Source organism: Astatotilapia calliptera, chromosome 20, assembly GCF_964374335.1.
Source record: "Astatotilapia calliptera chromosome 20, fAstCal68.1, whole genome shotgun sequence".
Classification (NCBI taxonomy): Eukaryota; Metazoa; Chordata; class Actinopteri; order Cichliformes; family Cichlidae; genus Astatotilapia; species Astatotilapia calliptera.
The window spans coordinates 11,729,089-11,741,828 of NC_137441.1; the positions used below are offsets into that span (position 1 = coordinate 11,729,089).

The 12,740-nt window shown below is 40.1% G+C and overlaps 1 protein-coding gene across 1 annotated transcript; it reads right to left on the reverse strand.

Annotated features, from left to right (window-relative positions):
• Positions 1–2,124: 2,124 nt before the first annotated feature.
• On the reverse strand, positions 2,125–11,688 carry LOC145423299 (rho-related GTP-binding protein Rho6-like). Its single transcript, XM_080295589.1, has 5 exons — positions 11,428–11,688; positions 10,925–11,012; positions 3,520–3,629; positions 3,292–3,426; positions 2,125–3,164 (listed from the first exon to the last, which is right to left on the reverse strand). Exons 1-5 carry the CDS (start codon positions 11,545–11,547, stop codon positions 2,919–2,921), a joined length of 699 nt encoding a protein of 232 aa, XP_080151715.1. The 5' UTR covers positions 11,548–11,688; the 3' UTR covers positions 2,125–2,918.
• Positions 11,689–12,740: the final 1,052 nt, after the last annotated feature.

A 12,740-nucleotide genomic window follows, 5' to 3' on the forward strand; every position in this document is an offset into this window, starting at 1 on the left:
TCACTGGTCAGTACATATGGCTGTCCAAGAAGGATCCTTCAGCTCTTCAGCTGCTCTTGCTCCTGTTAAAGAGCTTTTGTGAAGTTTTCATTTAAATGAGATGAAATGTCCAAGGTCAGAGTGCACCAACAGATTTGTGATATCAGGTTGCATAAAGAAAACTGACTTAATACAGCCAACAAAGTTTCACCTTTAATAAGCTTAACACAGAAACACAGACTTAAAATAAACTTCAGACATATTTATTAAGTAAAAGACTTAGAAGTTAGTGTATGGCATTAACAAGTACAGAACTCAAGTCAATAATTTAAGCAATAATTGGCAACCTCACATGAACATTTAGTTTTGCTTCACTGATATTCTTTGGGGAATTTCTAAAAGGATATATACAAAAAAAAAAAAAAAAAAAACAGAGAGAGAGACTTAAATAATGGCTGTACATTAGACAAATGCAACTTAAGGGTGACATGATGTTCCAGGCAGGACTGAGGAGTGAAAAAAATGACTGCAGTAGTGTTACAAAGACAAGTTTTAGACAACACGTGACGGCTCGGGACATCCCCAACAGTCCGCTGCTCCGATATGTGCAGCCATCACCTTTGCTGTTCCTTCTGTCTAAATGCTACAAATAAAAAGGTCAGGCGCCTTCTCTGAGAGATCCCTCCCTCCTCCTCTCCGAGAAACAGGAACTGCCCCTGCTCACACTGTTGCTAGGCAACACGTTAAATTCCAGTGATCCGCGTATTGCCGGGCTTCTCGGCGCAGACCTACAAATCATCAAGTCCTCCATTAGCCGAGCTGTCAACAGCAGCTAATGCCAGAAGACTCCGGTGAATACAAGAACAACATCATCAGCTACAAAAACACCCGTGACAGCCACAACAAAGCATCCACCGGGGGGGGAAAAGGCCGGATTAGGATGAAAATGTATATATATATATATATCCAAATATATCTAATGCATAAAAAAAGAAATGAGGAAGAAAAAAGTCAGGAGCAGCCTGTTCCTCTCTCAAGGAAACTTAGTTAAGAATTGAGCTTGGAGAAACTTCTCCATATTACAAATCAGTCTGTTAACAGCTTTTGGGACAAACTACTGCTTAACTTCCCCATCAAAATGGCATTTGACAACCTCCCTTGTCCCTTAATGATGACTTTTAGCACCTCAGTATATATCAATAAAGCCAGGGTTTGACAACCTTTAGAGCAGTTTCTGGGTTCTTCCGAGCATAGCTGCATAGGCAGAGATCACCCTCACTAACTTCTGATGCACACCCGGTCATTTTATTCTATAAGCAGGCAGATTTAAAGAGTTAAAGAGCGGATACTGTACCAGAAAGTTCATGAAGCTGGAAAATGTTTTATGGTTGAAGCACCAGACAAGCAATCTTCAAGTGTCTCTTAATACTTGAAGATTGGTAGCTAATCAATGCAAGGCTTGATTAGCTACCACTAGCATGGATGTAAAAAAAGAGAAGACTCATTTGCTGTCATAAGAAAAGGAAAAGGTTTAGGCTTCTTCTTTTGGGAGTTATCCTAATGTTCCACACACTTATACAATTTTGGGCCCATTGAGAATGAACATTAGCCACCTTTCCAGCTTAGAAATTATAATGGAGGTTTCATTATTGAAATTGTAGGCCTGTGTCAAGATTTTTGTAAAGAAGGAGAAAAGTATGACCCAATTTTGGCCTTCCTTTTTTAACAGTCCATTGTCCATCAGGCAATTTTCTGTTGGTAAAATTGCTAATCAGTTTCATACCCCTTAAAATCAGCCCCTGGAGTTCATGAACCCTGATAAGCACGTTTATGGCTCCTAAGCCTCCCAGGACTACTTGTCATTAAACGTCTAGCAGGAGAGGGATTTGAAAAGAAAGATTTCTTTTGGTACACTAAAATACATCTATCGAGTTTGTGTTGTGTAAAAGGACATCTTTGTGTAATCGATGAAGGCCCAGCAAGAACAACTTCATTTTTATGCTGGAACATGTATAAAAACCGATATCCATTAAGCAGGGTAAGATGATTCATCAGTGCCATAATAAAGGCCTGTGGTTAGTAACACTGAACAAAAGACTGCCGTGGTGGGTGATGATGGGTAATGGCAGAGAATCCACAAAGACATGCACGTGTTTGTTTATTTGTTTTTAAGCACAGCACGTCCAACCCGTGACTGTTTTGCAGATCATGTGAGTGCTGAGTCACATTGTGCTCCTTCAGACGAGCTCTCGGTTTGTCCTCCCGCTGCCTTTGCAAATGAGCGCTCTGCTCGCCAAACCCCTCCTCTCTCTCCCCACCTTTTCTCCACTGTCAGCTTTAATTTCCAACCGATATACCAAGAGGGGTCAGCTGGGAGAGGAATTTCTCCAAGGCCTGCCATTTTCAATCCCCCGCACCGTATTTCTGTTGATACCAATTCCTGTCAGATGTCAGATTTTACATTTAATCTCGTCACTCAGCCCATACGGTGACCTCAGACAGACATTCAAACAAAGATGGATGGGAAAGGGCACTGCCTTCAGAATTTTAAATGCAGTCAGATGTAATAGTTACAAACCCTTCCTTTGGTAAAGAGGCAGTAGTGACCTTATTCAAGACGATTCACAGCACCTTAAAGCGCCTGTTATGCTCTGCTAGCACATGGTTTAATTGAACATCAAACATAATTCTCTCTCTCTGCAGATATTGTGATGCTGGTGGCAAGTCATGATCAAACTTCAGCACTGGAGTTGAATATAGAAAGTGATTTTTCTGGAAGCGGTTGACAGGAGTTTGCAGGAGGAAGCTGCAAAGGAGAGAGAGAGAGGCTTTGTAAAAATCCACATAATTGCTCTCTTTCCCTTGCACACCAGGCACCCCCGCTGAGCCAGCAACAGTCTCGTTCGTTTGTCCTTTTGCCACATTTATCTTAGTAGTATTCACATGATGGAGCAGCTCTTGGACTTGTCCTTGCTGAAGGTGGAGGAGAGGAGTTCCGTCTTGCTGGGCAGGTGTAGGAGTCTCTTGGAGAGGCGCCGGACTGGGCTGGGCTTATTGGTGGGTTGGAGTTTGTTCATGCAGGCCAGAGCCGCGGTACGGAAAACACTGTGGATGCTCTTCTCTGATGTGAAAGCTGAGCACTCCAAGTAAGCCTCGGCTCCAAGCTGCTTGGCTAATGATGAACCCTATAAAATTGAAGGAAGAGATGAGTCTGGGTCGGAGGAAATCAAAGACAAAGGAGGGGCTTGTAGACAGGATGGAGACAGAAGCTTAAGCAGATACTAAGGAGCAAAAAGTTGATGAGGAACAAACCTGTTCGTGGGAGATTGGAGCCTGTTTCTGATTGGACAGCTCCATGCGGGTGCACACGTCTGTGCGCAGGTCCGTCTTGCAGCCTACTAGCAGGATCCGAGTGCTGGGGCAGAAGTCCTGGATTTCTGCTTTCCACTGCAAATAAAGGAAACAGGTTTAACTGGGCAAGAATAGACATGAGGGATGGCAGACAACTGATCAATGAGGGCAAACTGCAGGGATACATACCTTCTTGAGTGCACCGTCTACTGTGTCCGGTCGGCTGATGTCAAAGCATAAGAGGACTGCATCTGAGTCGCTGTAGCAGAGAGGCCTGACATTGTCGTAGTACGGAGAACCTAACGAGACAGAGAATTGACAAAATGAGACCATAATTTTCTAAATATGCAATTTAGGAAGCTAGAGATTTAAGATTCCGAGCTTCTCCATTCATTTAGTTTGGTTTTTGCGTCTCGTGATCCATTCTGCTGTCTCTTTAGACCAGTCACTCCCGCCTGCACTGCTTTTCCTGCCTGCTGCATCACCTGGGACATGTTCACTCTGACAAATGTGTGCACCCCACTGTCTTAAAAAGGCATCGCACACAATGGATCAGCTGCCACAGGTGCAAAGAATGGGTAGCATGCATAAGATGGTGTTCTAATACACCACAGTTTTCATTTTTAATAAATGTTTTGCTTGTTTTAGGGGCTTTGCTCACCTTTACTAATTTTTCCACACAGTGTATACACCCATTCCTCTGCTAGTTATATGTCAGACTGGCAGTTTATGTCACATCTATGCAACATTGTGGTTCTGATTCTGATTTCTTTTTAGTCATTCAAAGCCTGAACAACGAATTAATGGCAAGAAAATGCAATTTTAAAAAATGAGTGTTTATTGAACCTTCTGACAATAGTTTAGATTAATTAAATATTAATTTGAGCATATGAGTTTTAATTTGTATCATATTTGCTACATCTCACAATTTTTATTTATTGTTGAATTTACTGTTGATTTAATGTTGAAGTTTTTTTTTTGATGATGATGTAAAAGTCTCAAAAACACACAAAATCTCATGTAGCAAATATGACACATTAGTCGTTACGGGGTTAAATTTGCCTGTACTTTGACTTTATCACTGCCTGGACTGTGTGCTTTGTCTGCCTGCCTGGACTTTCCATCCTTGAACCTATTTTTGTAAGTAAAGCTTTTACTTTTTTATTTCTATAACCTGCTTCTTGTGTCGTGCTCTTCGGTCCTAAGAACACAACCCTCCACAGTCGGCCACTCGGCACGAAACAACATCTCTGAAAACTGAAAGGTTTTTTTCAATTTTGTTAGCCAGCAAAAACAAAAATATGACTGCTCTTTCTACGGTGTGCCAGCTGACAGTATTATAATGTTCCATCACAGTCATCCTACTCACATTAACACAGTACAAACACAAACAGACACATACACCCCTGCCAAGCTCATGAGAGTTTCACAAAGCCTGGAGCCTTCCCACTGATGGGAAATTTTCCAGAAAAGTCCACTAACTCAGTGAGTCAGACAGTGCAACTATCTTTCAATGATTCAATAGAAAACTTTTCATACCAGAGTTTTGAATGATAAAATAGAAACCCTGGTTAAATGTTCAGGTAGACTCTTTACATATTTGTTCTCTAATAAAGACATACACACTGGTGGCTGTGGAGCTCATTTGAGTACAGTAAAGTCACTCTTATGTTCAAGAAAGCAGTTTGAGATGATCTAAGCTTTGTGACATGAGTGCACTGTGGTCATAAAGGGATGGACATGGTCAGCAATAATACTTGGGTAAGCTGTGGCTTTTAAATAATGCTCACTTGGTACTAATGACCCCAAAGTATGCAAAGAAAATATTATCCACTAAACCGTAACAACAAACACTAAACAGCAGATGATAGGCAGGATTAATCCATGCTTTCATGATGCCAAATTATGACCCTGCCATCTGTGAGCTGCAGCAGATGCTAAGTTTGAACTTCAGCAGTTTGTCTTGACCATCTTGACGTCTTGCTGTCGTGTGATTGGCTGATTAGATATTTGCAACAAGCAGCTGAACATGTGTACCTAAAATAATGGCCTGTTAGTAAAATTAGTATATCTCTATATCACAATCAGAACCAGAATACTTTATTATTCCCTAATGAAAAAAAACATAAATTCTAATTTTAAATTCTAATTCTAAACATAAATTCTCGTGCAAGAGTTGGAAGGTTGTGGTTGGAAGGTATGTAACATTCTTGGAAAACACTTTTCTTTATCTTTGTAGTGAAGAATTCAAATAATCTCCATTCTGGATGAAAAGAGATGAAAGCAGCTAGCATGGTTCAACAATCTACAATGTCAGTGGGCTCTACTGTCAGACTGCTTTTCAGTCAAGCGCAGTAACTGTTGTTATCGCCACTCACTGAACTGCAACTGATAATCAAAGCTGCAAAAATGTATATGCGTCTTCTTCATTTTTCTGCAATGTTTGTTGTTCAAAACATTATTCAACAGCATCAAACACATTACTCTTGTCACGTCTGCATTGGCAGACGAGTGGAGGTTGAAAGTAGGACCCAAGCGTCAGATGCAGGTGAACTTTATTAAACCGGTAAGTGAAACAAACAAAAACAGAAGCTAAGGCTACGTCCGCACGTACACGGGTATTTTTGAAAATGGAGATTTTCTGTTTTCGTTTTAAAAAATAATCCCGTCCACACGTAAACGCAGAAATGAAGGAAAACGCTGCTAGGAACATGCCAAAGCAACAGGTGGCGATATATTCCTAACCGTGTAGAAATGTTGGCCAATCAGAAGTCTAGAAGCCTCGGTGGGAAATAGTAAACAAAGATGGGGCATAGAAGCAGATCCTAGTCGTATGTACTACAGCGGTGGTTAAAAAGGCCCAGCAGCATCTCCACTTTCTGAGAGTGCTCAGGAGGAACAACCTGGAGGAGAGGCTGCTGGTGACATTTTACAGAGCCACCATAGAGAGCATCCTAACATACGGCATAACAACATGGTATGCAGGGTGCTCAGCTGCAGACAGGAAAGTACTGCAGAGGGTCATCAACACAGCCCAGAAGATCACTGGCTGCTCTCTGCCCAGCCTGGAGGTCACTGCAAACTCTCGGTACCTCAGCAGAGCTGGCAATATCATCAAGGACCACTCTCACCCCAGCAACCAACTGTTTGAACTATTACCGTCAGGCCGACGGTACAGGTCACATAAAACCAGGACAAACAGATTCAGGGATAGCTTCTTTCCCAGAGCTATCACCGTAGTAAATAAGCACAAAAACAATTGAACCTATTCCATACCGTCACTGTCATTATATTAATGCTGCTATCCTGTATATATTGTACATACTATTGTTTGAGTACTTACGATTGTTTTTTTTGTACTTTTTATATTTTACATTTATATTTATTATTGAAACTTGCACCAAGGGAGTGGCACTCCAATTTCGTTGTACTCTGTACAATGACAATAAAGGCTATTCTATTCTATTCTATTCTATTCTATGTGTGGAGGAACAGTAACTGTGTGTGTATATGTAAGCATTTAAACACTGCAGAGAGTACAATTAACAGTAACAGTATTGTAGAAATTCATTTCACCGAAACAATAACGTGGCGCACAGTGTGACGTCAAAAAAGGCGCACACCTTTGACGCTGCGTTTTCTTGTCCACACGTAAATGCAAAAACGGAGTTTTCAAAAATATCCACCCTGGCCGGAGTTTTTAAAAAACGCCGTTTACGTGTGGACGAAAGGTGCAAACGCATAGAAAAATCTGCGTTTTCAAAAATACCCGGGTACGTGTAGATGTAGCCTAAAAAACCTATACTGGGAGAAACTAACAAAACGCCGCCATGAAACGCAGAAATAACAGAATGAAGCAGAAAAAGAACACAGACGAACCAGCAACGCACCCAAGAAAACACAGGGCTTAAATACACACAGGGCAATCAGGGACCGTGAGACAGAAGGGAGACACGGCTGGGATTAATTGGACATAACATGACAAGGGGAAGCGAAACTTGAAACACTGACAAGAGAAACTGACCTTCAAAATAAAACAGGAAACACACCGACAACACTCTAAACACGCAAACTTAACACAGATTGGGGTGACAGAACATAGAAACTTGAAACGTGGAAAAGGAGAGCACAGAGGACACAAAACACTAGAGATGATCACAAACAACCCAAAATAAACAAAACCACAGAATATTAATAAACTTAAGCAGAAACACAGAGTCCACAGACTACAGACCATAACAACTCTCACACAGTGGTATTTGTATAGACAAATAAGATATAATATACAGATTTATGTTATGCTTTTAGGTGGATTGTTGCTGTCTTTTTTTAGCTAACTGCCTCCCAGCTACATCTAGTGTTTTTGCTAACCCAACCTAAACTACTGCTAGCTGAAGCCTTATATTCAACCTGCTACATAAGGAACTGTTATCCATCTTAATGTAACACTTTTAGTTGTCCAAATGCTTCTTTTAAATTTTTAAACAATTACTCCAAAACTTTACGCTGTATTTCACGATCCACAGTTTCAAATACTCAGCTCGATGGAAACCAGCAAAAACAATACGAATTTACATACACCTGCTGCAAAATAACATCAACTTTTATAGCACTGCTCTATAGTACCCACAATTTAATTATGATTATTTGCTTCACTATAGTCTTTTGTGGAGCAATCACTGTACTGAGAGGCTGTGTTGTCCACTTAAATCTCACTTAAAGGAGAGTAGTACCTTTAATACCTTTAGTATTAAAGGTTGATCTTCTGATTTCTTAGCCCTTGCAGATACCTTGACATCATTGCACATTTTTAAAATGTATTTGAAGGCTTTTTCCTCTATCAAACTTAAAGCCCTAACATATAAAAACCTCCTCCTGAGCATTGTATAACACCTTGTTTGTCCTAGTGAATTATGACATTAAGGAAGCATATTTAGCTTACAATTCCAAAAAAAGCAACTTTTTTTTTATATCATTCTCAGGAAGTGCTAAAAACAGACTGACAGGACGTCCGCTTTCTATTGTCTTCCCTCTGCTACCTAATCACTCCGCACACACTAACACTAAAATGTAATTTCCTTCTCCTGTCCTCCGAGGTTAACTTCAAGCCTTCTGTGCTGATATAAGAGGTCATAATTATAGCAAAGATAGATTTTTCTATTAGTCCCCCAGCTGGACAAACAAACAATCATGTTATCTTGATGAGCTTTACAGTCAATAACTAAACGTTTTACAACAATATTACTGCCAAGAAGCAACCCTGTTCAAACGAACTCTTGGTTGGTTCAGCCCGTCTAAATTTTTGGACTTAAAGCTGCAAAGTAAGTCAACTTACACAATCTCTATCTTTCAGAGGGAATCAAAGCGGCCGTCACATAACTATCCAGGGTGATGTAAGGCTTGAGAAAGAGGAGGCAGACATATCTAAAGAGGACACAACTTCTAGCACCTACCACCTCCCACACATTAGCAGCCCCCTGCCTGGACACACAAACAAGACAAGCCAAACACACACACACGCACACAAAACCCTTTTAGCTGAGCAAACAGGAGCTGTTGCAACTGTCCGCTCTACTCTCACACAAAAAAGCAAATGGTGGGAGCTGCACTCATCTTTGTACACCAAGAGGACTATAAGACTGCCTTAATATAAATCAGAAATAAAACAGCCTTTCATATGCAAAGAAACTTAAGATGCACATAGAAATAGGGTAAAAATCTCTTTTTTTTCCTCCTTAGGCAGTGTCAGTAAATCTGAAATGATAATAATTAGTTTATAAGACATATCAAATTCTGTGGACACCGAATACCTTAAGACATCTCGAGGAACCAATTTGTGCTTCAGGAAGTTATAACACTCACTCTTCATTTCTCTACCGAACAGTTAGCTTGGTTAAATGTGAAAATATTGAAATCCATTATCAGAAAACGTCTTCTACATGTTTGAATAAAGACAACAGGAAAGCGGAATTAATAAGCAAAACAAAGAGAGATGGGAAGCTCGTGTTTATGTTTGTGCTCTAAATGTAAATCGGTCTTATGCAACGTTTCCTCTGGAAAGGGTGACTGTCCAGAAAGTTTTCACTTCGTGGGAGACAAACACACAAACCTACATTAGTTCAGTGCTGCTTTCAGTTACATAAGACCTCTTTTTTCAAAGCAGCACACACCATAAGGCAGTGAGGAGGTCATGCTTCTCTTTACTCTCAGTATCCCTCACTGGTGCCTTCTGTTCACAGCGACTGTACGCCGCACACACACGGTTACACGCATAGTAAAGAAGGGACGCGCACAAACACGCGCTCATCCACACTCGTGTGGACTTCCACCCCCTGCGTGGACGAGGCATCCCCCTCGCCCCCCTGTTAAACAACCCCACTGAAGGCCAACTGGCACCGCTCAACTTCCTCTGAACACAAAACCTCAGCCAGTGCTGTTATGAAATAAATCTGTAGTGCACCGGATGGCTTTGCTTATTGATCCTATTTACATAATTTCTATGTACATTCAAAAGTCAGCTGAAGTTAGCACATTAACCCAGAGGCACAAAGCACACGAAACATTTGGAACTAAAAAACAAAAAACAAAAGAAGAAACAACCGATTGTTTTCATGATACGTTATCTGCTGATTTCTTTTCTTTTCACAGAGGTTATGGAAACATCTGCTAAGACCTTGATTTGTTCAACCTACAAGCCCAGAAATCTTAACTTAAAAAAAAAAAAAATCACATTAAAAAAACTAGAAGCAGCAAATTCTGGTGTGTGCTTTATATTTAAGACCTAAATAATTCAATCTACTTTTGCTTTACTCTTTTGTGACATTGATAGCTTGACTTTGTCCACGTTGAGGCCAGAGGCCAGCAAATTCAGGCTTGATTGATCAGCTGAGTGTGCTGGAATTGAATCAGCTGCTAAATTGATTATTTACTTAAGGCCGTTTTCGAACACGAATGGTAAACACCACATTTTTTATTAGTCTAATATCTTTGTAAACTGCATATATGAAGGTTTTGGTCTGGTATTGAAACACACCAGGCTTGCTGGTATTGTTCTCAGTTTTTATGACAGATAATAAATGATTTAATGTTGAAATCACAAAAAAAGGATGTAAGGATCAAAAAGCAACAACCAGCAGATTTATTTTATGTGTCTACCAGCCATCAGGATTATTTATTCGTAATAACAGTTTCATAGTTTTTCAAACCGGGGTCTCTTTTTAATCTAGATTTGGCTCATTAGGATTTCAGATTCAAAACTGGATGTTTGGCTCCAGATGTTCTTAAAGTAATCCAGGCAGGCTTGCGGCTCAGACCTGCCGATCACTGATCTCTCAGCAGATCTCACACCACTGAAAAGCTGCTTAACTGCATCAAAACAGGATTGACAGAATGTGAAGACTGAGTAAACAGCAACAAAACTGTAAGCCAAACAATACACGGGACGTGGTTCGATTCACCAACTCCCGGCTGGCTGAGTTTCCCAATAATGACCCTTTATCCCAGCAGTGAACCAAATTACCTTACTTTACTGCCCAACCTAAGCACCAAAAGTTAAAATAACACTGAATTGAGGGTAGACAGAAGAGGAGCTCACCTGATGTGTCCCAAAGGCTGAGCTCCACACGCTGGTCTTCAAGCTCCAGACAGGCTGTGTAGTTCTCAAACACAGTAGGGACATAAGTCTGGAAACAATTAAAGAAAGAGATTTAAAAAAGACAAACACACACAGAAACAAGTAGATTTAATTAATCAGTCAGTGAGAAAAGAAATTACAACATATTCTCACATATTATTCTAGATTAAATTTTGCTTCTTTTTTTTTACATTTAAACAAAATCAACACATCAGTTCATGACTTGATGCTTAAATGTAAGCAGCATTATATATATGTATATGTGTGTGTGAGCTAAAAAAAATCTCATTATTATAGCTTACACACTATTTATAATTATACCAATTATACCCCCCAAAAATATGCAGAACAGAATCTACAACATCGTATAAATGAATGATAATGGGACATTTTTTAGGGATTTTTCCTCAGTATTGATCCTAAAACGACTGCAGACACATGAGACGTGTGCAGAAATCTCATACCTCTGGATAGCAGTCCTTCACCAAGACTTGTAACATCGCTGTTTTACCGCATTGGACGTCCCCAACCAGCACCAGCTTACACCTCCCTACAAACGGCTGTGTGAGTCTTCGCTCCTTCATGTTGGAATAAAACAGGGAGACCTTCAAAGGAAGCCCGAGTGCAAATGCGGGAAAGTTTGGTAAATCCTCTCGGACGCCGGGCACCGTACACGCTGTCCTCCTGCAGTGAGTGAGTGAGGCTGAGCAGCAGTCAGTGAAGGAGTCACTGCGGAACTTTATATTGTCGCGCCAACCAATGAGCGCTGCGCAGTGCGCGAGCCGCAGGAGGAGGGCCGTGCACGAGAGCTCATCTTCTAATAGGGTTGGAGGAGCAGCTTGTTCACCACGAGTATCCTTTTATTTAATGGTACAAACGAATGTTCTTCTGCTTTTATTTTGGACACTTTGTTTACTGTTTATGTGGGACAACAGAGGACACAGTAGACCAGGGATGTTAAACATAAGTCCGGAGAGCCAGAATGGGCCACCAATCAGGGTTTGATCCAAACCACTGGATGGCTTGGAAAATGTGAAAATTTTAAAAAAGGAGAGCATAATTTTTTTTAGTTTTTTTTTTGTTTTGTGTTAAAAAAAAAAAACATACAAAAAAGTGTAAAATGCTTCCCTGCCTGGCTAGACCAAAAAAATAAAAATAATAATAGATAAGCAGAACTTGAAAATTAACAAACCATGCAGTTAACAGGATTGACATAAATAATTTCATGGGCAAATATCTATGTGTAATTCGTGTAAAAGTATCTACGATGAGCATAAATAATGTCACAGTACAGTCACAGTTTTTTCTTGTCAGACTCTCAAAATGTGGGACACATTTTGTAAGATAAGGTTTACTTTATATATCCCAAAAGCAGGCGTTAGAGCAGCCAAAACATTTTTTAAAAAATGGCGTAAAGCAGAATACATAGTAAAAACAAAAACAAAAAAAAGATTAAAGATGAAATAAAATGCATTTTAAAAAGCAAAACCATTAAATATATATATTAAGGGGTGAAAAAGAATAAGAAGTAGTGTTTCATTCCAAGTGGGACACCTGGTCACACTTATAAATATCATCAGATTCTTGGTAAATATATCAATCAATCAATCAATCAATCTTTATTTATAAAGCACTTTTCATACAGAGAAAATGTAGCACAAAGTGCTTTACATAGTTAAAAGCAGCCCACCCCACCCTCCAACTCACTCCCCACACTCTCAATACACATATATCCCCCCACCCACACACACATACACACACGCGCACACTTAAAGAG